General features: G+C 39.2%; 1 protein-coding gene across 2 annotated transcripts in view; it reads left to right on the plus strand.

The window, feature by feature from the left end:
• The window catches only part of CDKL2 (cyclin dependent kinase like 2), a 79,435-nt gene that overhangs the window by 36,523 nt on the left and 15,333 nt on the right, over positions 1-27,579 (plus strand). For both annotated transcript variants that reach the window (XM_040327706.1, XM_040327696.1), the window contains exons 3-9: positions 7,277-7,471; positions 10,423-10,601; positions 10,693-10,805; positions 14,869-15,008; positions 18,973-19,061; positions 22,708-22,837; positions 24,588-24,889. In XM_040327706.1, the coding sequence (XP_040183640.1) occupies positions 7,277-7,471; positions 10,423-10,601; positions 10,693-10,805; positions 14,869-15,008; positions 18,973-19,061; positions 22,708-22,837; positions 24,588-24,889 (1,148 nt within the window). The remainder of the gene's footprint in view (positions 1-7,276; positions 7,472-10,422; positions 10,602-10,692; positions 10,806-14,868; positions 15,009-18,972; positions 19,062-22,707; positions 22,838-24,587; positions 24,890-27,579) is intronic.

Genomic DNA, 27,579 nt, shown 5'->3' on the forward strand with positions numbered 1-27,579 from the left:
AGGAACCCTTGAAATAACTTCCAGGTCTCAGGGAACTGCTAAAATCTCTACAGATCATGGTGAGGGCATGGCCTAAAGCTGCATGGAGTAGGAAACGGTTGAGCAAAGCTTCGTTGGCAGTATCCTTTCTCTTTTATCCTGCTACCTATCCTGTGATCCTATTTACCTAGAAAACACTCACAAAACTTCTGCTAACAGCTGAGCCATGTCTCCTCCTCACAAAAAGGAATGCAGTCACAAAACTGGACAAATTCCACTCCTCTTCCTCTTTACATGCTGGCGGCAATCTCCACCTGCCAGGCGACATTACCATCTAAGATTGAGGCCTCGTACACACGACCCAAGGAACCTCGTCGTAATTGAAACATCGTTTTCCTCGACGAGTTCCTTGTTAGGCTTTTCGAGAAACTTGACAAGCTTTCTTAGCGTACACACTGTCAAGACCAAATCTCCTCGTTCTCAAACGCGGTGACGTACAACACATACAGCGGCAGGGGAAGTTCGATTCCACTGGCATAACCCTTGGGCCTGCTTTTGCTAATCTCATGTTACTGCGTGTCAAGTAAAAGTTAGGTAAGAGACAATTTTCACTTTTCAGACTGTTACAAGCGTGACAAATGTGCTATCTTCATTACAAACCCAACTTTTTACCGAAGGTGCGCTCCCGTCTCATACTTTATTCTGAGCTTGCGCGGTTTCTTAGCATACACACGAACGTGTTCTCGTCGAAATCCAGCCCGACAAGGAACACGACGAGGAAATTGAGACTCCCGTCGAGGAAAAAGAGAACTTGTTCCCTTTTTATTCTCGTCGAGTTCCTCGACAGTTTTCCTCGATGAAAAACATACACTACGACCGGTTTCCTCGGCAAAAAAAGCGCTGCCACCAAGTTTCTTGATGGATTCTGTAGAGGAAAATGGTCGTGTGTACGAGGCCTGAGGAAGTCAAGGTAGACATCTCCTTGATCAGCTAGGATTTTTTTCATAAGCTGCGGGACTGGGTCTCTGAATTGAAACACATGGAGGATGCTATTCCTCCTCTACAAGCCTCTTCTGACCAAGCAAGCTGTCCCATTACTTCCACTGCCCTTCAGATTATTTTTGCCCCCCTAGTGGACTACTACAGACAAAGGGGATTTTTATTTTTATTCAAGTATGCTGCATTTGTTTATGGTTGTTCTGTTTAATACACAGTTCCGGGTCTCACTTGCTCACACAACTTGGGGTGTGTGTAGAACCGGGTGGGTTAAGGGGGGCCATTAACTACGTGTAACACAGCTCTCCGAGCCATGTTGATTATGTGCTAATTCACACACTTGCCTTAATGACCTGTAACATTACATTTTTTGTTAGATATATGTTGTTGACAAAACCTGGGGATCCTAGCTCCACCATGCCCACATTTTTCCCTTATCCTCCCCATGGTCCCCTTGAAATTTTTTACTTGAAATGTTTGCGGTCTCAGAGATAAACTAAAATGCACTGCTGTTCTGTAATTTTTTGAAAGATCGGCGTGCAGATGTCAAAGTGTTGGTGGAAACTCATGTTGTTGACTCTTTGCAGTGTGTATTGAAGAAACCCCTGGATTGGAGGGGCGTTCCACGCCACTCATACTACCTACTCCAGGGGTGTATCCATATTCATTGCCAAATAAATCCCCATTGAAATTAAATTGTTGGAGCCTCAGGGTAGATATATTTTCTTACTAGTCAATATTTCTGGTAATCCCTGTTTGATTTTAAGCCTGGTATGTACCTCCCTGTTACACTTCTACCATTTTAAGCGAAGTCTTTACCTTTATGTCTCGACACTCACCGTTTACTAACTATTTGGCTGGGCGATTTTAATATGGTAGCCAACCATAGCCTGATTAGAATGGGCCAGGACTAAGAGCACCACAGCCAGATCAGGTGACCAGGTTAACTCGCCTTCTGACCGACTTTGCACTCATAGACACATGACGATACCTTTATCCCAGACAGGAAGGCCTGTTTCTCTACTCCTCATTCCACACTATGTGTATTTGTGAAGTGAATTACGCTAACTTATATTTATATAAACATTTTACCACGACTGATCCTGTGAACTTGTTACTCAAAAAACAAAAAATATATACATGTGTCTATGGTTGTTAATAATGTGCAAACAATCAACAAATAATGTGCAATAAATACCAATACAGTGCCCTGTGCCAAACTATAACATATGGACTTTCTCAATCCATATGTTATAGACCACACCTAAGAGAGGGAGTGTTGTCCCAAAAAATTTTGAATACCTTAGGGCCAAACTTATATGTTTTACAATGTTTTTAATATTGTTTTTTAATAGACTTTTAACAAGTAATTGTGAGAGTGATCCAGCTGTACAAAGGGGGAACTCGGTACACGTTTAAGGATAAATGAAGGGGTTAATGCATTAGAATGATTGTGGTAAGTCTCCATAACAAGAAGGGGGGTTGCCAGCAGGTTTGCACTTGGGGCAATACACACCCACCAGTTGTTAAAATAGAGGTTGCATTACTTCCAGGAATGGGGAGTGCAGCTTTCTAAGTATAATGAGAATAAGAAACGAATGGAACTAAGGTGGGGGAGGGGGAGCTATGTAAAATGTACAAAATAAATAAATAAATAAATAAAATGTTGCAAGCAGGTTTGCACCAGCTGCAGTGAACAATAGCCAGTAACTAAAATGGCGGCCAGTCCACTTCCTGTAAATGGAGTTTGGACTTCCTGCCGGAAGTTGCAGTAGTCCAGGGAATTACCAGTAGTCAAAATGGCGGATTTGGTGCTTCCTGTTGTATGAAGCATATGATAGGATAACAAGTAGCACAGGGGGGTATAAAAAGATTGACGAGCACCAATGAGGCAGCTTCCTGAGGACGCATTAAGTTGCGAAATGCATAGAGGCTGCAGGACCATTGCCAGCTCGTCATGTCCAGTCTGAGTATACCGAGGCTGGGAACGCAAGCGACAAAGTGAGGCATCACACGTGCGGACCAGGACATACTCGACTTTTATATACTCCTATTTACGGCTGGATCAGCTCAGTGCCGGCTCCAAGGCACTTTTATATGTATGTGAGTGAAATAACTTATGTTTTAATCATAATAAATTATTTGATATACTACAACCATGATAGTCTTTTATATGTCACATGAGGAGTGGTTGCTGATACCACCTGAGAGAGGGAGTGGTTATCCATATGAACCAAAGGCAGATTTCTGGGTCCATCTGGTGAGTGGCCATTTTATCCGGTGACGGTGTAAACACTATTTGCGGTGAAGGTGGAAACATAGCTGGGCATCATTGCAAGAAATTATCTGTTAAGGACTTTCTTAGCACATATTTATATCTTTTTTTACCTTTTATATACTTTTTTCGTATACAATACATTTTTCTTGCTTTTTGGAGCACATTCAATCTGTGGATTGTAATAGTAGTATAATTTTTTGGGGGGATTTATTTCACATTTTTTTGATGGATTGAGAAATCCAATGTTATAGTTTGGCACAGGGCACTGTATGGTATTTATTGCACATTAGTTGTTGATTGTTTGCACATTAATTAACAACCATAGACACATGTATATATTTTTTTGTTTTTTGAGTAACAAGTTCACAGGATCAGTCGTGGTAAAATGTTTATATAAATATAAGTTAGCACAATTCACTTCACAATACACAAATCTAAACCCAACCTTTAAGGTTGCACTTTGTATTGCAGCAAGACTTAATAAGAATCTTGATGACATCTTGGCGCCGGTAACACACATTTTTTTTCACTCCACACTATGTCTCTGATTTATTTTATTTTGTTCTCTCAACAATTAACCTCTAGACTACAGGCGGCTGGATTTTGTTCCTATCTGTTGTCAGACCATGCCACATACTGGGTCACCCTAATGCCCTTTACTAGCCCCACACTAAGCTGGAGATTTAATCTATTCTGGCTGTCTATATTACCTGATACTGCTAAATTGAACAGATCATGGTACATTAGTATAGCGGTCAGTTAGAAGAATGTTCCTTATATTGGTGGTCAGTGGGAAGAATTTTCCTACATGAAAATCAGTGGGAAGATGTGCCCTAACAGGTAGTTAAAACAATTCTTGGTGAATTTGGTTACAGTACATTTGTAAGAAGCAGAAATACTCTCTTCTCAAGCAACCTCTGCAGGAAACCCTGCGATTCAACCTAAACCCTGCTGAGAAAGACTGCTCTAGAGCTAGCCACCTGTCCTTTTAAATTTAGGAGCACTTTATTGCAGTAAAGATTGTTCATCACTATGTTTATTGGCTCAAAATGACCATAGACATTGGAGGGTGGTTGAATTGTGTCTGGATGTCAGATATATCTTTAGAATTGCTTGCATATAAACACGAATGGTCAGATATGCAGCGTCAGGGTCTAGGTCCCAATGTACAACAGACCAGCAGGTCTTAAAGCGGAGTTCCGGACACAATTTCACTTTTTAAATATAAATACCCCTCTAATGCACAAGCATAATGTATTCTAGTAAAGTTATTCTGTAAACTAAGGTCCGTTTTGTTAGGTTGTTACAGCATTTAGACACTTTATAAAATAGAAATTGACTGGGGCCATCTTAAGTGTGTGCATCATGAAGCCAGACTGTATGACTTCCTGGATTTCAGCCTTGCAAATCTCGCACAAGCAGTGTCAGATCAGGTTTCAGCACCTGTGCTGTCCAAGTTACATGATTCTTTGAGACTGGGGAGTGCACAGACTCCTGGAAAGGTACACCCACTACATTCCCAGGAGTCTGTGCGGTGTAGGTTAGGAAGCATTAAGCACCTAGGTGCAGGAAGTGGGAAGATTAACTATTCTGCCTAGCAACAACACTTTGAAGGCATCTAAAAAAAAAAAAAAAAATTCGTAAAGGACTAATGACATTTTTTTAAAACTACTGATGTAATGTTATATTTATGGGTGGAGCTCCACTTTAAGCCCCATACACACTATCAGTTTTCCTACAGGTTTTCTCTTCAGGTTTACCAAAACCATCTAAAATGAGGTCAAACCTCAAGAGTTTCAATGCATGCAATCAGGCAGGCCCTTACACTACATGGTTTTGGTAAACCTGAAGAGAAAACCTGCAGGAAAACTGAAAGTGTGTATGGGGCTTCAGACAATGGCTTTCATGGGTGTCAAGGCCTTCCCTCTAGTTTTTTCCCACTGACATAAAGCATTAAGAGATTCCAAATCATGACATAGCTGAGTTACCAAAATGGCAATCATGCAACTAGCAATTTTTCAGAAGAAGAATAAAAAATGGCAGCCTTCATGTTCCTCTCATGAGAGGTTTCTGTAGAACCTGGCACACAATCCCCTGGTAAAGGTAAAAAATATGCGCTGTCCTCTAAAAGGTGATTGGGTGTAGAAAGTGAATATCTAGTACTACAAAAGTAGGTGGAGGGATAAAACCTTCACCTGCAAGGCATGTGGGTGCTGCAGTTTAATTAGCCTGAATAAGGCTCGCAAACAGTGGTAAAAATAAATTAAAAAATGTGCAACCCAACAATAAATGAATACTAAATTAATGCTATAAGTGACAAAATAATTGGCAAAAAATTATATAATATATATATATATATATATATATATATATATATATATATATATATATATATATATATATATATATATATATATATATATATATATATATATATATATATATATCAAACTGATGTGTGATCAGAAACAAAAGTAAAAAATAAAAAAAATATATACGTGAAACCACAGCTCAATGAACATCAAGTGATAAAGGTCCATCAGACAGAAAAAAACTATATGTGATAAAAGTCCAAAATGAATTGCCACATGAGTGCACAATATTGCTGTGAATGTAGTTTCATGTCAAACAAGTCTCTGACGTCATCACGTTTCAGCCAGCTGAGTTTGAAAAGTCGTTTCAGTCTTATGGATGTTAGTATGTAACGAAGCCTGTGCAATAAATACTTTTATAAGGGAATACAACACCATGGAATTTTTTCTTCATCCCTTCCTGTGGTAACTGATTGTCGTCTCAGTGATCTACAGTTGATTGGAAGCCATCCCCACGGAGTTCAGCTCTGGAGCCTATGATCGATTTATTTTGTACTTTTGTTTCTGATCACACATCGGTTTGCTATATAAATATATATATATAGATAGATAGATATATATATATATATATATATATATATATATATATATATATATATATATATATATATATATATATATATATATATATATATATATATATATATATAATTTTTTGTGTTTTTTTTGTCACTTATAGCATTAATTTAGTATTAATTTATTTTTGGGTTGCACATTTTTTAATTTCTTTTTACCACAAAATTCCCTGAACATTATATACAGTTACATTAAATACACTTTATAAACCATCCCAACTATTTGAATATCACTTGTTGAGTAATTTTTCATAGCATAGTTAACATGTGATAGCAATATATTTAAAGGGTAACTCCACTTTTGTGGGGGAAAAAAAAATAGCAAATAAAGAAAAAAATAATATAGCACATATAATTGCGACACTAATCGTATTGTAATTGAGTGTTATCAAAAATGACCTTTCCTTTTCAATCTGCAGCACTGTTATTTTCTGTTTCAATAGTTTTTATTGGTATTTTTAAGAAAATGCAGATTAATTGAACACTGTGCAGAGCAGCAAACAATCCTCGCATGCTCTGAATCATACAACAAGAACTGGTACAAAACAAGTGAGGGGAAGCACTTTTATTTTCTGAGAATGCATTTCAATATGGCTACATGGTGTTGTTCTGTACACAGAGTGTGGACTGACCACTCCCCAGAAACATAATTTCCTGCTTGTGTGATTGGCTCACCAATTTTCCCAGAAGTCTGCCTAAGATACAAGTCAGATTTCAGGCATCCCCAGCAACAAAAATGTCATTTTTGGAGAGATACTTTGAATAGTAGCACATCTAAAGGGATGCAGGCCCAGCTAATTTCTTCGTTAGTGCTGTGCAGGTAGGGTGCACACCTGACAGTTAATTATGAAACCACTCCCATCAGACCCACTCAGAACAGAGGCACAGATAAACACACATGGATTTCTTCAGAATAACAAAAAGGTAGGAATCTGCAACAAAGGTTGTTATAATCCTTGCAATGTACATAGACACCCAGAGGGGAATTTTTTTTCCTCAACAAAAGTAGAGTTGCGCTTTAACATGTTTGCATTCTATTCTCAATTTATTTAATTTTCTTTTTCTTTTCTGCTCAGCAATTGCGCCATGAAAACCTAGTAAACCTATTAGAAGTTTGCAAGAAAAAAAAACGGTGGTATTTAGTCTTTGAATTTGTGGATCGGACAGTGCTTGACGACCTTGAACAGTTTCCCAGCGGATTGGACTTCAACCGAGTACGAAAGTATTTGTTTCAGATTATCAGAGGAATTGGATTTTGCCACAGTCACAATGTGAGTAGCACAATAACACAAGTTGTTGCCAGCAAGTAACTTTTATTGATGTGTTACACATTATTTGCACTTCAATACCTAATTTGAAGCATGACAACGCCTGATTAACATTTACCTCATAAGGTAAAAACACGTTAAAGAGGAAGTAAACCCTGACAGGTGTTACTTCCTCTTTGTTTCCCTGCAAAGGTAAAGCATAATGGGCTACTATGCATTGCATAGTAGCCCATTATGTGACTTACCTGCAGGAGAAGCCCGCAATGTCCCTGAGTAGTGAGCGGCCATTCTTCACCCCTCTTCCTTCCAGGGCCGCAAACTCCGGCTCTTACGGCATGACTCGTGTTAGAAACGGCACAGCATGCCCTTTCTAACTCTGGTGCATGCGCAGGTCTGGGAGATATTTCAAGCACCTACAGGTAAGCCTTAATCTAGGCTTACCTGTAGGTTAAAGTGGTTGTAAAGGGTTTACAACTACTTTAACACCACATTCTGTGTAGACGTTAAGATAGTAGTGATGACTGAAAGGATTAGCAGGATTGGACCTGAGTGTAAATCCATACTTGGCTATTTTGCCATAAGGAAAGTGTCCTACCCAGATGCTTTCCACTACTTTAAGCAATGCTATCATATGCAGATATACAATCCAGGATTGTACATCATACAGCTACATGGAACAAAAAAGGTGGATGGTAATGTAATGCTGAAGCTCCCTTTTAGGCTGCGATAAGTTAATGGTCTTGATCATGGGTGCTCAACCTGTGGCTCTCCAGCTGTTGCAGAACTTCAAGTCCCATCATGCCTCTGCCTTTGGGAGTCATGCTTGTAACAGTCAGTAGCTTGCAATGCCTCGTGGGAATTGTAGTTCTGAAACAGCTGGAGAGCCACAGGTTGAGCACCCATGGTCTTGATAGTCTCCAAAGCCCTGTGTGCAACTAGTCCAATGAGTTCATAAACGTAAAACCTCTGTTTAAGGTAAACCTGATTTAAAGAAAACCTGTATAATTCCCAGTTCACACTGGTGCAACATACATTTTGATTTTGACAGCACCTGTTGCATGATGTGTATAAATCAATGATTCCCTAAAAGGGCCGTCTTAACTGGTCCGACTTGCGTTGGTCCGACTTTGAAAAGGATTCCTGCACTACTTTGTCCAGACTTTGGTCTGATTTCAAGCCATTGAATATAATTGAAGTTGTATCCAAGTTGGATCAGCATCTTAACTAATCTGACTGGTGAAATGCGATTTGTGCTCAGAGGCAATGTTAGCACTGCAAAATGTATTGGAAAAAAGCAAACAAAATCCATACCAGACCAAAGTTGTACTCATCTCAATTCAGATCCTGTTCATTAAAGTCTGACCGATGTTTCAGGGCAAAGTGGGATCGAAAGTCATGAGACTTTAATGTTGGAGCAGTGTGAAACCAGCCTAAAGCAAATTAAGAAAAGTGCAATACAAAAGGCACCACAGGGTGATGCCAATCTACCGCTGAATAAAACCCCTACACAAATACTTATTTTTTGAAAACTCTTTCTCTCGAGGCAATGTTTGGGCTTCAAGATTAGCATCACTTAGACACTAATCACTGCATTGTGGGAGACTATATATGTATGCCCCAAAACTGTACTATTTTTTTCAATGGCTCCAGCAGTGCATCAGAGAGGCAGGAGTGGCTTTGACAAAAAAAGGGCACATACTGGCATCTGTTGTATTGTGCTAGTCAGAGTTTGCTATATACAACTTTGATACAAATTTACTTTAATTAAGGTGCATCTATATAGTAACAGAAGAGTAGTCAGCTACTGCACACCTCTGGTAATGAAAAGCTTAGCCTGTGTCTCACTGATATATAAAGGAAGATGCTATGGATGCAAAACCACAAATATGTCTCTATTGTTTTAGTTTGCTGCAATCGGATGTATGCCACCCTAGAGTGGAATATTTGTATTATAACCAGTTGTGGATTGCGCTAACTCCAATGCCAATTTAAATAATATCTTATTGTGTCAAGAACATAAATGAATTATGTAGGTAAATATGCCCTGCTTCTTGTGAAAAAACCTTACAACTAATGCTCCCAATACCTACTCCTTAATCAATATAATGTGCCATACAAACAAATACAAACAGTATCAAAGAAATCGTTTAGGTCCCAATATACAATGTTCCCCAAAAGGTCAATTAGTGAATCAGCCAAATATAGATGCAAAAAAACCTGTGCAATGTTATCAGTTTTTGCCAAAGATTAAAGTGCAAATGCAAACAAAAATATAAAACAAACACAATAGGTGCATATATTATCTTCCACTTTATTCCACTGAGTCCATAAAGTGCAGTGTGCAAATAGATTTTTGGTGTGAAATGACAAATATGATGAATGTCCTTAGTGAGTGATCACTCCTTTCACTGCTGACCCTTATTTGGTAGTTTGGTGTTTCTACTTCCACCCTTAAAGTGCTTTGCCACCACCACCTAGTAAAAATGGCCACTCACCAGATGGATATGAGTGTGCGCCTTTGGTTCATTACAGGATAACCACTCTGTAGCAATAAGTCCGCCAGCAGCCTTTCCCAACAGACTGTTGGGACTGCTTATTGCCAACAGAATAGATTCATCCATGCTAATTAGCTTTGATAAGGGAATCTACTGATTTCTCGCATTCAACCCCCCTAAATGAGAGAACTCATGACATGTGTGGTTAGACTAAAGCTGACTATACATGGATCTAAATTTTGATCCATGTATGGCAATGTGGTTGTACAAAAGTTGATCTACCGATTGACTTCTGCACAACCGCCCCCCTTGTAGATTTTCCCCACTCAATCAGCGCTGATGTGTGGATGGGGGGATCCACCTTGAATGTGTGGATGGGGGGATCTGTTCAGTTTTTTTTAGCTCAACCCACTGGTTGAAATTTCTATTATGTTTTATAAACTTTACTTCTTTATCTAGATCATCCATCGGGACATAAAGCCAGAAAACATATTGGTTTCTCATTCTGGTGTGGTAAAATTGTGTGATTTTGGTTTCGCTCGTACATTGGCTGCCCCAGGGGAGGTTTACACAGATTATGTGGCCACACGATGGTACAGAGCTCCAGAGCTTTTGGTTGGGGACATCAAGTACGGCAAGTAAGATGATTTTGCAATAATGTACAATAGTATAAGTTTCTTGATTGTGAAAGTTTTTCAGTAACTAATACTGTTGTAATTTTCTTACCAGAGCTGTTGATATATGGGCAATTGGCTGCTTGGTAACAGAAATGCTGACTGGGGAACCACTTTTTCCTGGGGACTCCGATATCGATCAATTATACCATATTATTAAATGCCAAGGTATATTTCATTTCATTTGATTATTAAATGCGTGTAAAACATAAATAACAGCAATTACAGTATTTCAACAATTGGTGAGCATGCCATTCATTTGTTATAGCTGGATTTCCATCACTGAGGTCTGTAGGCACACAACCAAAGTATCATCTCTTTGCTAGGATCACCTCTTTTACATAGAACACTTCTTTGCTTTAGTGGTCCTAACCTGTTTCAGAATATTGTGAAACATTTAAATAGGCTTATAAGGGATGGCTGTATTTTGTACTGATCATGGTAAACCATTTGAACAATAATTATACAAGGAAAAGTCACCTCTGTCTCTACCGACACTGGCCTTCTCTTCCTAAATCTGTCCTTGTGCCCTGTAAACAAAGCAAATCTGCCTAAAGCAATTCTGTAGTTGAGTTTAATGTCAAACAGAGCAACCTGCAAAAGAAAAATGTTTAAACTGAGTCTTTTGCAGAGCAACAGCCTTTTTACATCCAACACACCTCCATGAGTGTGACAGAGGATGCAAGCTTCTGACACTTCCAGAAGTGTCAAATGTAAAGACAAATGGAGGTGGATGTTGTGTTGGAAATGTTTATACCTACCACACTTACATGCTTAATGATACATAAAATAAGTGATTAAAACCTTTTGTCTATATAAGAATTAAATTGATAACGGTGCAAAAAGAGTAAACAATTACATTTATTTATACAGAAAATAAACATTATAATAATTAGAGATTCGACGGAGCAACGAAACGGTAAGATGCCGCAATCGTACATTTCCGGTCTGTATGACTAATAATAATAATTATATTTATTAATTATTATTACTTGTCAACCAACATTAGAATTCTTCTATAGCCTATGGGCAGAGCATTTCACCATAAATGTCCGCTTGCTGCGCTCATATGTTTTTAGCTACTTCGTCGAATCTTCATGTCTCTCTATGTCGAATCTTTTCTCTCTATGTCGACTCTTCTTCATGTCTCTATAATGTCGATTTTTTTCTCTCAATGTCGAATCTTTTCTCTTTGTGTAGAATAATATTGGACTAATAGAGTTACCGTATTTATCGCGGTATAACGCGCTCCCGCGTATACCGCGCACCCCCAAAGTGGCCCGAATTCCTGTGGAAAAACAGTTTTTTTGTTTTTTTGTACTTACAGTTTTGGTGTCTTGCGCGGCGTTCATCGGCGGCCTCGTCGGGTCCGGCGTCCATCTGCGGCTTCGGGTGTCCTCTTTGGCGGGTCGGGCGTCCGTCTTCGGCGGGTCAGGCGTCCGTCTTCGGCGGGTCGGGTGTCCTCTTCGGCGGGTCGGGTGTCCTCTTTGGCGGGTCCGGCGTCCTCTTCGGCGGGTCCGGCGTCCTCTTCGGCGGGTCCAGCGTCCTCGCGTCCTCCCCGCTCGTTTCCCGCCACGAGTTTTGAATACTGCGCCGGCATATACCGAGCGCAGTACACTCGTGTAACGTCGGGCAGGCTCGGCAACTGTCGCGCTGACGTCCTGTACGCTCAGGACGTCAGTGCGAGAGGCGCCGAGACTGCCCGAAGTTACACGAGTGTACTGCGCTCGGTATATGCCGGCGCAGTATTCAAAACTCGTGGCGGGAAAGCGGGTATCGGCGTATATATCGCGCACCCACGATTTTGCCCTGATTTTCAGGGCAAAATAGTGCGCGGTATACGCCGATAAATACGGTAAGTTTAGGCACATTCGACCACAACGAAAACCAAAATAAAGCATTTGTTTATGTCAGATCTTTTGGTTTTCATCCCCTGTGTTTTCGTTATGGTTTGTTAAAATGATAGCGAAAATACCTAAAATTCGGACGAAAATGCATTCGGACGAAAACGAATGCACATGTCTAATAAGCATTAGATTCTCTTTGGTGCCTCTCTGTCTATCCTACGTCTTTGATCTTGGCATAACCATTCCGACATTAGCCTGTCAACAGCCCCTGGTGAGATGGAGCCTACATACATCCAAACACACAAACATTTACATTTATATATATATATATTTATATATATATATATATATATATATATATAATATATATATATACACACACATGTGTCCAATGGGGCATGGTATTTTTAGAGCAAAGAGAGTCCTTTAATTAGAGAGTTCCCTTGAAGCTTCTTGTTATAAATATAGATTTCAAAAATCTCCACCACAATGTGACTCTCATACAGACCGAAGATTGCAAGATAGGGTGGTAACTGCTTTAAGTGAAAGTTCATGTAATTTTCCTTGAGACAATGAGGATAAGGCTGCAAGAAAACCAGTGGGTGCATTGCCGGTTCACCGAGTTACAGGCAAAAAAGGAGTAGGAAGCTTTGAAACAATATTGAAGAACTGTTGAGGAGATAGCCCAGGCTTCCTATGTGCATCTCAAAGTTAAACTGGAACCCAGTAAAGCAAGAAAGTATAGAAGATAGAGAATCAGAAGACTGGGGGCTATGGAATGATAGCAAGTCAAATGCTTATTGTTTTATGAATATATAATCCACCTGTGTTGTACATTTTGAAAAGCTGAGAAATTTGATATTCATGGTAAAAATTATTGCAATGATTTTTGTGAGTGGGTATAATTATAATTCATAATTATATAATTATAATTTGTGAAATCTGTTGAGCTTTTCGTAGATCTGCAGTCTTTGAATTTAGAGTAGTTTCACTATGGGACTTCTCCTTCTGTGCTAGGTTGAGATGGTTTGATCACTACTAACCATCTGGACAGCATATTGAGATAATTGAGTGTATGCATCATGAGTTGAAGTTTTGGCAGTGTATTAAATATTTTTATTGTCCTTTATATCTGTCTAATATGATTTTGTGCAAAAACAATCATGCTGATATACTAAAGGAGTTTAGGACATTTACTCAATAAACTGAGTTCAGATTCACTTAATTTACCCAATCATGTGAAAAACAAATCACATGTTTTTTGCACATGCTTGGGTATTCAAAGTATACACAGCTAACATTAATTGATAGATTTTCATCTGTTTTAGTAAATCAGCCTCACTGTATCAACTGTTAACAAAAGAAAATGTCATAGAGAATAGTAGGCCTGTTTATATGAGAAAAAGTACACTTTTCTACAGCTATATTTACAAAAGAGTAAATGCGTGACATTATAATAATTAATATTTTCTTTAACAGAAACATATTGGCTAGGGATGAGCTCAGGTGTGTTCGGATCCTAGTCTGAACTTGCCTAAGTTATCCCACCAGGAAGCTGTCACGGCGCCCAGCCAATCATAAGCAGCTAAGGCTATCCCCGTCCTGCAGTCGCATGTATACAAGGGGCATAGGATCCCTGTTACATTGACAGATGTAAATATGGGAATTCCCCTCATATTAATCATTAATACGAGCAGAAAAAGGCTGCTTTCACACTGAGGCGGTTTTCAAGCGTTTTAGCGCTAGTCTCTAACTAATGCGCGAAAAAACCGCCTCCCCATTCATTTTAATGTGACTTTTTACACTGGGTATACACCGCTCCCAAAACTTCCTGCCCATTGAAATGCATGGACAGGGTTGCCGGAGTGCCTGCAAAGCATTTCGGCAGCGCTGCAACACGGGCGCTTTTAACCCTTTCTTCGGCCGCTAACGGGGGTTAAATGCACCCCACTAGCGGCCGAAAAGCGCCACTAAAACAACGCTAAAACTAGCGACGCTTTACCGCCGACTTTCACCGATTTCAGTGTGAAAGTCGCCAAAGATCTAAAAAAAGGTGAAGCAGTAGTTTGATGAATTTATAAAACTTCAAATGCATGCTTAGATTACTGTCCATCATGGCATGTCAAAAAAGTAAAGTTAATATTTTTTGTCAGTTACAACATTATAAAACACTATAAAACGACATAAACCCCTCTGTCCTCACTGTGTCAGATTAATAAACACAATGGCAATCATCAAGGATAATGTGAGTTTGTATACAAATGTTTCATTAAGCGAGCACCACAGAGGACTTATCTGATATGTGTAGGTCTGTCAATGAAATCATTTCACAATAAACTGTCATTACATTTGCAAATTACAGATCGCTTAACTGTATATTGTAGGTAACCTAACACCACGACTTCAGGATCTCTTCTACAAGAACCCACTATTCGCCGGAGTGACCTTGCCAGAAATTAAAGAGGTCGAACCTCTTGAAAGACGATATCCTAAGCTTTCTTCTGTCATATTAGATTTAGCCAAGGTATTACATAATAATATACAACAAACAATTATATGTTCATTATGATCAATGTTGTATATCTTATTCTATGTTTGGCTCACCTTTAAAATCCAGTGCAGAGTGAAATGACTGTGTTATTCATAGTAAATAAACTTATTCCATCCATCATTTTATTATAGATTATAGTAGAAAAGTTAATAGATGATATGTTATCTAGGCAACACTACTGTTCACTCACAGCCATAGTTGGGGCCTAAAGGGCTGGATGTAATCATCTTTTAAATCCTGCTATTTGGACAAGCTTTTTACCAAAAATAAACTAATGTCAGCACTCAACAGCAATGGAATCTACAAGTTTATGTCTGCCAAAGTTCTTCTTTAACATACCGGGGGTTATTTACTAAAGGCAAATCCACTTTGCACTACAAGTGCACTGCAAGTGCACCTGGAAGTGCAGTCGCTGTAGATCTGAGGGGGACATGCAAGGAAAATGAAAAACAGCATTTTTGCTTGCACATGAATGGATGATAAAATCAGCAGAGCTTCCCCTCAGATCTACAGTGACTGCACAAGTGCACTTGTAGTGCAGAGTGGATTTGCCTTTAGTAAATCAACCCCAATGTATTAGATCAACATTCAACATTGTGTAGGATTCTCAAAAGTCTTTCATTGATTAAAATAAATATAACATCCCAGAAGTTGGCTCTGATGTCTCAAATTGTGTTAGCCAGTATATTAGAGGTTGATCTTTAAATGAAGCACTAATGGACGTATGAGTTAATTTGCTGGTCGATGAGATGTTCCTTATGGAAATTAGAGAAGCATGTCTTTTTATACCTTTTCGTGGGTGCAATATATTTATTTAAACCAACTAAAGATTTTTTTTGAGGCTCTAAGGCCCCTTTTCAGGCCTCTTAGGCCCCTGTCAGTTTTTTAGGTGGACCTGATTGGAGGCTCCATACAGGTCTATGGATCGACGGAAGTCAGCGGTGACATGTCTGCTGACACCTGACCCGCTCCGATCCGCTAAAGTCAGGCGGATGGAAACCATATACCACCTTAAAAGAAGTGAACTGAGACAGCACTCAAGCATGACACAGATGAACTTCAAGAACCTGTAGTGTGACACACTGTATTTGTTATAATGTTGCATGTGTAACTAACAACATGTCAAATCGCATGTCACGGGGGCTTATTGCCAAAGCTTAATTTTTTTTTTTTTAAATCTTCTTTATTGATTTTCATTAACATCGTTAAAAAAACATTCCATCTTTCATACCTATACATAAAAATGTACATACAATCCCCTTCCCCATTCTAACCGGTCTCAACATATTCTCCTTAACCATCATAAACTTTTTAGCATAAGAGATACTTCGGGATCCCGGGTTCCTAGTCTACTCTATGGTACTGTCCTCTTATCTAGGCTTTGGGTTAAACAATATTATTTCTCTACTAAGAGGTCATGTCCTCCGTAGTTTCTGAAGAAGGCGAGAGAGAGGCCCGGGGAGACAGGTAAATAAAAAAAAAAAAAAAGGGAGAGGAGGGGGAAAAGTCCCCCATGTTGAACTAAAGTGCATATAGCCATTACCTAGGGGGAAATCTACTTAGCGAGATTATACCTATTTACTCCCCGTGTATGTGGACCAGACCCATAGGGTCTTTCCTCTTATACTCATGTTTAAAAAATGAGTTACCCGCTCTCTAAAGTGACAGAGTGCCAGTGCAATAAATCAGTTTTAACGAAAAGGGAGAGAAAAAAAAAAAGGGGGCGGAGGGGGGGACAATCCCCCGTGTTAAACCTAAAGTGCATATAGCCTTTTCGTGAGATCATGCATATTTAATCCCGGTGTATGTGGGTCTGACCCATAGGGTTTTGCCTCTTATATTCGTGATTACAAAAATTGAGTTGACCGCTCTATAAACTGACAAAGTGCCAAAAAAAAAAATGCCAAAGCTTAATTGAACAAGATAAAGTCAGAAGCTGATTCACTACCGTGCACAGCTGTACCAAATTCTGAGTGCTCCAGTTTTAGCAAATCTCCCCCACTGTTCATAAAATACACTAAAAACAGGATCCTTCTAATTGGTATAGGCATTTATACACATTGTGGAACATTTTGTTCTGTGTTAGGGGTAATGCTCATGGGTACACAATTTGCTATGTACTGATCTGTATTTATATGGATCTATATGTTGCAGTATTGCATGTTATGGACTTATGCACACTGCTCCATTTTTGATCAGTTTTGGTCTGCAGCGTTTAGCTGTGTAAATCAAAAATAGTAAGATCTGTGTTCATTACCTTGCATATATACTTTTTTTTTACACCGAATGCATGTAAGCATTTTTGCTAAAATGTAAGCATTTTTGCTAAAAAAAGACATGTGTACAGCATACATGGACCCTATTGGCTGCCATTGCTCAGGGTGAAAAACAAATTATATTCTGATAACTGTATGTACTTAACATTTTTATTTAATGTATTTAGTTACATTTTTTTTTTTTGCACATGCTTTTATTTTTCATTTACAGGCAGACCAACTGGTTAGAAAAGTGACAGATGTTGGGGTTTGTCTTAAATCCTGTCGCTGTCACTTTTTTTTGGACAGCTAAAGCCAGCCATACCTGGATAAAAAATGTGCTGGTTTAGAAGGGACCAGTTGAATTTCGATCCATGTATAGGCAGGCTGGTTGTACAGAAGTCGATCTACTGATCGACTTCTGTACAACCACTCTGCTGGGTTTTACCCGATCAATCAGTGTATTCTGATGATGGAGAAGTCTCCCTGCTGTGAGAATACAATAACACAGCGGTAGTGATTCCCCCATCCACAATGAACGTGTGGATGGGGGTCAGTTTTTTTTTCCGTTCAACCTGCTAGTTAAAAAAAAGTGAATTAAAGTGTAAGTAAACCCCCTATCATTTTTAGCCAAGGAAGCTGCCAACTTTGCCTCTGTTTAATCTACAACTTCCATGAAGCTGCACATGTGATCAGTTATGACACCAGCTATTGGATGGTTTGACAGTTTGGTTGCGAGCACAGCCAATAGGAGTGAATATGAAAAAGTGTAGCGCTTATTTTTGTGAAAAAGTCAATGCGAGTGTTCATTTTTTAAACTTTTTAATAAATACTACCTTGTACGGTATCACACTATGTGAGTTTTTTTTTTCCATTACGCATGTTATGTGGTTACAGTATCTCTGGCTCCAACAAGATTACATGTATTTACACTTCCTGGTGTTTACTGGAATTTGCGGTGACAACTGATATATGGATTTAGGACCAACTGGATACATTTACTGACTAATTATATAAGCCTGTTTTGACGTGGGTGGTTTAAACCTCACCAAGTCAACACCATCTGGTAAGCCTCCTCCTTACATCGGTGGTGGTGTCTCTATCCTTCCACAGAGAGGGTCACATCCATGTGGGACTCTTCATTTCAACCTTGCAGTTTTTTTCGACACTTTTGGACTGTTATTTGTGTGTGGTCACAATAGAGGACTGTTTTGTTCTGTTTTTTTTTTTTCACGGATCACACTCAGTCATTTGGTGTCACTGAAATTAGGATTTCATATATATGTATGTTTGCCACAATCCTTTTCACAAAAATAAGCGCTACACTTTTTCATATTTCACAGTTTTTGCTTTGTCTAAGCTGTGTTGGCAGCTAATATTTGTGTTCACTCATTGCACAGCGCAGTATATCCCATATATAATTTTTTGCACAAAAAATAGGAGTGTTATATTTCCTGTACGTGCCAGAAATTAAATTGTTTTATTAGAACAGGTAGAAAGAAATTCAGCATTTGTGCTGGGTGCTATAATTACATGCATATTGATATCAGACTACAGTATTTTTTGATAGTTGGCCCATTTAAATTAGGCCATTGTATACTACTGAAACATTTAAAACACCATGGTTAAAATACTAATGGAAACATTTTAAATACTGTAACTATCATTATCTTGTGTTGCAGAATTGCTTACAAATTGACCCAGACAAGAGGCCCCACTGTGTGACTTTGCTGCAGCATGACCTGTTTAAGAAGGATGGATTTTCGGACAGGTGTGTATGAATCAGAAATAGTATCATAAAAATGCTCTTACGAAAGCAAGAAAAAAGGGAAAAAAGGATACGGGACTTTAAATGAAGCCTCTCTGTTGATACAATATAGATATAACTATTTAAACATACCCATGAAGGATTATTAGACCAATCCCGGTGGCTAATCCCCCTATAATGTAAAATAGTTCATAGTTATTTTAATATTTTGAAACATTTTAATAAATGTGAAAAATATATATATATATAGTGCATCATGTAAAAATACATAATGCATCGGGTTTATAAAGAAAACCATAATTAATAATAATAATAATAATAATAATAATATATCAAATATTTAATATATTATTATTATTACTTATGGGTTTTTTTTATGAACCCGATGCATTATGTATTTTTACATGATGCACTATATATACAGTATATTTTTCACATTTATTAAAAATTTTCAAAATTTTTAAATAATTATGAACTTTTTTACATTATGGCTATGGGGATTATCCACCGGAAATTGGTATAATGAATCCTTCATGGGTATGATCAAATAGTTATATCTATATTGTATCAACAGAGAGGCTTCATTTAAAGTCCTGTATCCTTTTTTCCCTTTTTTATTGCTTTCGCATATCTCTAGGGATGGAAGCCTGCCTCTGTTTTGGTTGGGTATTAAAAGGTCACTTTACTGTTTTCTTTAGCATAAAAATGCTCTTAGTTCTGACCTGCCACATATTTTTTTTTTAAAGAAAATCTTGTTAAAATACGAAACTCTTGTAAATGCATATTTGATGACTAAACAACATAAAGGAAATCTATATCCATTTTAAAATTGTGGATAAAGTAATCAATAGTTTAAAACCCTTACCAACATATTTTTGCTGTCTGGTTTCTGATTGACAAGATTTTCCTGCACTTGCTGACTCTTGACACAGCAGCAACTAAGGCCTCGTACACACGACCGAGAAACTCGACGAGCGAAACACATCGTTTTCCTCGTCGTGTTCCTTGTTAGGCTTGTCGAGGAACTCGACAAGCTTGCTTTGCGTACACACAGTCAAGCCAAAATCTCCTCGTTCTCAAACGCGGTGACATACAACACATACAATGGCAGGGGAAGTTCGATTCCACTGGCTAAACTCTTGGGGCTGCTTTTGCTAATTTCATGTGTTTGCGTGTTAAATAAAAGTTTGATAAGAGACGATTTGCACTTTTCAGTCTGTTACAGCTTTAAAAATGTGTTATCTCCATTACAAATGCTCCTTTTCTCCCGTCTCATACTTTAATCTGAGCAAGCGCGGGTTTCTTAGCATACAGACGTTCGAGTTTCTCGTCGAAAACCAGCCCGACCAGAAACTCGACGAGCCAAATCTGACTCCCGTCGAGGAAATAGAGAACTTGCTCTCTTTTTGGCTCGTCGTGGTTCTCGACAGATTCCTCGACGAAAATGTACACATGACCGGTTTCTTCGGCAAAAAAATATCTCCCAGCAAGGTCCTTGCTGGTTTTTGCCGAGAAACTCGGTCGTGTGTACGAGGCATGAGAGTAGATCTCTCCAAAAGAGGTGAATTTCTCTTCCTTTTTTCAGGGACAACACAACATTTTTTGATTTTTCCTACATTCAGTTTTGGTGACTTTAGGATTGATTTACTAAAGGCAAAATGACTGTGCACTTTGCAAACTGCAGTTGCACTCTGAAAGGGCAGTTGCGCCAGAGCTTAGTAAATTAGGTAAAGCTTCACTTTGCAAAGAATATCCAATCATGAGCTTGTAAAATTAAAAAAAAACGTCATTTCTGCCACATGGTTGGATGATGGAAGTCGGCAAAGCTTCTGCTCATTTACTAAGGTCTGGATCAACTGCACTTTGCAAAGTGCACAATCTTTTTGTCTTTGGTAAATACACCCCATTGTTCTTCTGGAAAAATAAAGAGGGTGAAACTCTTGAGCAGCGGCACAGATAGGAGTATAAGCCTGACAGAAATTCTGATCCCAAACAAGGATAAAAATCACCATTAGGTCATCACAAAATCACATTCAATGATGTAATCACCTTGTAGCAGCTCAGAGCAAATTACCAAAGTATTGGTTCTATTGATGGGTGAGAATATTTGTGGATCAAACTGCAATGCTTAGTTTTTTCTCTAAACATGCAAAAGCAATAATATGTCACAAGCCGGCTGTATTTTCCGCTACAGCACCAAGACTCTGTGCAGCTTTGCATTTTTTTTCTAAAACAACCAGCCAGAAGGAAAATCCAGACAGGAGTAATCAAATGTTTAAGAGCCGGTTCACACTGGGGAGACCCGTCGGCGACTCAGCCGCCTGACAACTCGCGTCCCATTCTATTCAATAGGACCTTTCTAATAGGAGCGACGCAGGTCGCTCCGACTTAGAAAATGTTTTTTGTACAACTTCGGGGGCGACTCGGGGCGACTTGCATTGACTTCTATACAGAAGTCATTTTGCAAGTCGCCTCTGAAGTCGTCTTCAGGACACCTTGCCGAGTTGCCCCCAAAGTCGTGCCGCCCCAGTGTGAACTCTTAATGTTGGTAATTAGACAAAAGCTTGTTTAGTTTAGGGGTACAGGGACAGGGGTTATACATACATACTTAATTCCTGGCTCCGGAAATCTCTCTTCATCAATGCAACTGGTCCAGCACTGCTGCCTCCTCTCTAAGGTGCTTAGGGCTATGGTCACATGCTCACCTCCAACACTTACAATACAGGGTTACTGGAAATGCAGTGCAGGGAGGGGGGCATTGCAAGAGTAGAATTTCTCTAATTCCAAGAGTTCAGCTTTAACAATGTATATTGGAAAATAAATAAGCTATACAATTTATAGTGGGATATAAACAGTGAATGAGGAAAATTGTTCTACTAACCGAGGAAGTCATAATAATTAAAGTGAACCTGTAATCCATTTTAAACTATTAAAGGCCTGCCTAAGGTTAAGTGCCACAAGATGCCGTATATTGCTTGTACGTGCTGAAATTGTTTCATATATGTCCTGTTCTGATTCAGTTAGTCATTGGGGCCTGATTTTCCCTGAATATGTGGCTAAAGCTCTGTACACACGATTGGTTTGTCTGATGAAAACAGACCATCAGTTTGTTTTCCATCAGTGAAAAAAAATAGAACATGTTTTAAAATTTTCCTATGGATAAAAAAACGATAGAAAAAAACAATCGTCTGTGTGGAAGTCCATCGGTCAAAAATCCACGCATGTGCAGAATCAAGTCAACGCATGCTCGGAAGCATTGAACTTAATTTTTCTTAGCACGGCGTAGTGTTTTACTTCACCGCGTTGGACAAGGTTGGATTTTTGACTGATGGTGTGTAGGCAAGACTGATGAAAGTCAGCTTCATCGGATATCCCACGAAAACATCCATCGGATTAGATTCCATCAGATATCCGATCATGTGTACAGGGCTTAAACTTTCTTCTGTCCAATGAGACTGCTCCATTAGCTCGCAAGGGCTTTCTCATTGGACATAGCAATGGTTGTTGCCAGTACCCCCAGGTATAGAAACATGTGTGGCTGCCACCTTGTGACCTTTATTGTTCTGCTATGGCATCATTGTTATATACAATAAATTACAAACATATAGTGACCATGCATTATTATGTATTCTTCTGTTTCAATTTAAAGGTTTTCCCAGGAAGTCAGTGCAAAAGTCCAGAAGCTTTCCAAAGACAATCAACTACAACCTAAGAAAACAAAGAATGTTAAGAAAGAAAAAGATGATTATCCAGGTGAAAAGAAAGCCCTGGCACTACAGGTAAAATATAGTTAAAATATAGTTATTTGATAACACATCGCCGAAGTGTAAGCTTGCGGTATTTAATGAGAACTAATCAGCATCCGGTGAATAGTAAATTAGATTCTGTCTATTTGCCTGGTGGAGATATTTCTTCACTTCCATCCTTAAAGTGTAACTAAAGGCAAAAGCTTTTTTATTTTTTGGGGGGGATTATAACCCCTGTCACTTTTTATTGCTGTCTGTGCCCCCGTTAGGAAGATTCACCCTCTCTATCTGTCCTGTTTACCATTATCATGGTAAGTGAAAGTAAAAGAAAATACTACATTTTGGCTTGTCCCCAAAAAACTAATGGGGGAGGAAAAAATCCTGCATTGGGAAAACTAGTTATGGTGACCTGGGGGTCTCCAAAACCTTTTTTTCATTTGCAGGGATATTCTCTTACTTCCTGTTTGGCTATGGGACAGGAAGTGAAGGGAAATCTCTGCAATGGGACACAGATGGCGAAAGAAAAATCTGATAGGGGTTATAACCCTCCCCTACTCGAAAAAAAATAAAAAATAAAAAGGTTTTGCCTTTAGTTCTACTTTAATAAAACTGTTGTCACCAAGACATGAAAAAGGGTAAATCTCTCTAATGGAGCCTGGGATGGCAGAAAAACACAGTAGAGGTTTTAAATCTTTCCCTACTCTGTCCAAAACTGGATGGCTGCATTCTTGTGAATATTGAAAAGTGTATGGCATGCACCCTAAAGGCTGGTACACACTACACACTACACATTTATTTTCCAGGCGGAAACCGATGTACTCACTATCCAAAGATAGTTCAGCGATCTCCCCTGCTGAGCTGTTGTGTTCTGACAGGGGGATACCCCCCCCCTCCTCCAGAACACTCCGATCAGCGCTCTCTGCCATTGGCTGATAGGGATTTGATCTGATGCTGGTATTCCAGCATGCATGTCCGACAGAAGCCGGTCAAACAGCCGGCTTCTGTCAGACAGACCGACATGCACACAGGCCGAATGTCGGACATTTTTTATAACCGGCCATTGTCTCCCTACATTTGGCCCGTGTGCACCTGGCTTAGAGGAGTTGTAAATGAAAAAATGGATGGATTGAGAGCAGCGCAGCCATTGGCTGGCGCTGCTGTCAATCACATCCAGTGACGCGGCGCGCCGAGGGACTAGGCCGAGTGATTCAGTGAGCGGCTATGGCCACTCGCTGTATCACGGCAGCGCGCTCGCAATTAGTGACCACCATGCGAGCTCTCGCATGACTGTGGTGACTAATTGCGGGGAGGACCAGAGACAGCCGCTGAGGGACCCCAGAAGACATGGATCTGGGCCACTCTGTGCAAAACGAACTGCACAGTGGAGGTAAGTATGACATGTTTGTTATTTTAAAAAGAAAAAAAAAATTCCTTTAGTAACGCTTTAAGACATTGAATTTAAGATTAGGTTATTAATATTTATTTGTTGGAAAGTAACCTCCAATAAATAAAGCGTTACAGTAAGTGGTGACTAGGTTAGGTTGAGCCAATGCTGTGAACTGATAAATGGTAGAGACGTTTTTCACAGTTCTGAACAGGCCATGTGGAGACCTATTATAAAAAAGAACTAAAGATAATCTGCCTTTAAAGAAATTTAGAGGCTCCAAAGGTCAGTCTCTTATGCTGTGTTACTGAAAAAACGGGATACCAGCATCATGTATTTTTTTTACAGAACAGTTCTTAGAAACACATAATTTATCCAATATATTTTTTTTGTTTGCAGGATTTTAATATCGATCACAAAGTGAAGGAGACTAAACCTTTAAAGGTGAAAATCATTAAAATGGATTCCGAAAAGGCTGAGAAAACTGATACGGCATCTAATGCCAGTGGTTTATTTACTGGTACCACTAATCAGGGAAGGACAATACCTTATGTCACACTAAAAGAGTCAAGCAACAGCCTAGATCATCATAAAAGCCCAGCTGGGATGATTCCTCCAATAAGCTACAATCTCACTGCCATTTCTCCACATTTATCTTCCAATGCCACTGCATCATCTGGCTCCAGCCATGTTAGTTTCAGGTATTTGAAACTCTGTTATTTTTTTTTATTTTTTTTTATTTGGTAGTGACCTATTCCCTTTTGCTTTTATCCAAGGGTGAATTAAAAATAGCCATCTAGATGGGACTTTATAGGTGCCAAAAACAACACTGAACAAATTAAAAGTATGTTTTTAATTCAAAATAAAAAACATATTTGAAATACATATAAATGCTTGCAACAGATACACTGTATTGCACAATTTAAAAATACCTCTGAATCAGCACCCCTTACTATAGAGACTTTTCTTACCATTTATCTTCACATGGATTAAACGACACAGGACAGAGTAGTCCTGTTAAATAATACCATTCTAATTACAAGTACTGCATAAGACTTCTCCAATCACAGGGTGGAGTTGCAGTTCTGACATGTTTTGTAATCAGCTTCATCAGGTAGACAAAGGTATCCCAAGTCCATAACTGAAAACCCCTTCTCTGTAAAACCTATAAAGTCCCATCTATATGACTAGTTCTGATTTATACTAACAAGGGAGGTGGTGTTTTCAATTCAAGTGTGGTTAATTAATTTACATTATTATATTGCCAAAAGTATGTGGGCACCTTCCCGTCACACCTACTGTAAATTATTGAGTTCAGGTGTTCCAGTTAAGGAGTTTGGAAAAGGCCCTTTTATGTTCCAGCATGATTGTACACAATGCACAAAGCCAAATCGATAAAGACATGGTCGGACCAGTTTGATGTTGAAAAATTCAAAAAAACTCACAGAGCTCCGACTTTAACCTTATTGAACACCCTTGAGATAAAGTGGAATGGTGATTGTGAGCCAGGTCTTCTTCTGCAACATCAGTACCTGACCTTACTAATGCTCTTTTGACTGAATGAACACAAATTCCTACAGACACACTCCACAATCTTGTGGAAAAAGTGGAGGCTGGGAGTATGGTCCCAAGGAGTAGGGGGGGGGGGGGACAGACGACAACTCCCAATAATTCTCATGGCTTTGGAATGGGAAGTCCATCAAGCTCATATAGGTGTGATGGTCAAACTTTTGCCCATATAGGGGTACATTTATAAAGAAGGAATTATGTCCTTCACTAAACATTTACTGCTTTAATAAAATAAGATAAAAACATAGTGTATATTTAAATACATTTAAATATAATAAATACATTTTTGTAAGTGAAATATTATTTAAGAACATGGGGGGTAATCCACAAAGATCCTGCGTAACGTAAATTTTACCATTTAAGTTACACTGCCTTAAAATTTCTACCTAAGTGCCCGATCCACAAAGCACTTACCTAGAAATTTTTGGCTGTGTAACTTAAATTCCGCCGGCGCAAGGCGTTCCTCTTTTCATGGGGGCGATTCCCATACTGCGCATGCTCGTGACGTCATTTTCCCGACGTGCATAGCGCGAAATTACGTTACGCCGAGCTTTGTGGATTGCGACGGGTCAATAAAGTTGCGTCGGGGAAAAAAAAAGATACGGCGGAAAAAAATAAATTCAAAACAAAAAAAAAATCGCGTCGCTGGACAGAAGGGTCTGTTTTTACAAGGTGTAAACAGTTTACACTTTGTAAAAGCAGCCCTAATTTTGCGTTTGCAAACTAAAACTTACGGAGAAAAAACGAAGCGTAAAAGCTTCGTGGATCTCCGTAAGTGCTAATTTGCATACCCGAGGCGGCATTTCGACACGAAATGCCCCCAGCGGCGGATGCGGTACTGCATCCTAAGATCCGGCAGTGTAAGTCCCTTACACATGTCGGATCTTCTGCCTAACTATGGAAAACTGATTCTGTGGATCAGTTCCATAGTTAGAAACAGGGATACGACAGCGTAACAGCAGTTACGCCGGCGTATCCCTTTTGAGGATCTGGCCCTCAGGGATACGACGGCGTTACTCCCGTCGTTACGTCGCTGCGAGTGTTAGTTTGCCATCGCAAAGATAGGGCACCTTTTACAAAGTGGAAAATTACTCCACCATGTAAAAGTATACCCGTCTTTCCCGCGTCGCTTTTGAATTTTTTTTTTAAAAAATATTTTTCCCGGCGCAAGTCTTTTTTTCACGTCGCGATTCACAAAACTTCGGCGCGTCGTAATTTCGCGCAAAGAGCGTCGGGAAATTTGCACCGGGAGCATGCGCAGAACGTCCGGTGCGGGAGCGCGCCTAATTTAAATGGTACCCGCCCCATTTGAATTGGCCCGCCTTGCGCCAGACGGATTTACGATACACCGCCGCAAATTTCCAGGTAAGTGCTTTGTGGATCGGGCACTTAGACAGAAAATTTGCGGCGGTGTAACGTAAATAGGTTACGTTACGCTGCGCCCAGGCTACGTGAATCTGGCCCTCTGTAACTCTGTTTGGACAGAAATTGTTACTTGCATTTCTTTGATCATATTTGAAATGTACAAAAACATGTCATGTTTGGAGAGTAACTTTAGACAATTCTATACAATATATAATGTTCGAAATTATGTGACCCATTTTGAAATTTTCACTGGCATGCCGCATGCTTCAACCTGAAGCAAGGAATAATGTTAAACAACCTTTACTATCTCTTCCTACGCAATTATAAATAGTAGTTGTGAGACACTTTTATGGGCATATTAAAGAAAAGTAGAACTATGGACAAGACTTTTTTTATTTTGGATAGAGCAAGGGAGGGTTATAACCCCTGTTGCCATTTGTGTTCCATTGCAGAGATT

Source organism: Rana temporaria, chromosome 1, assembly GCF_905171775.1.
Source record: "Rana temporaria chromosome 1, aRanTem1.1, whole genome shotgun sequence".
Classification (NCBI taxonomy): domain Eukaryota; kingdom Metazoa; phylum Chordata; class Amphibia; order Anura; family Ranidae; genus Rana; species Rana temporaria.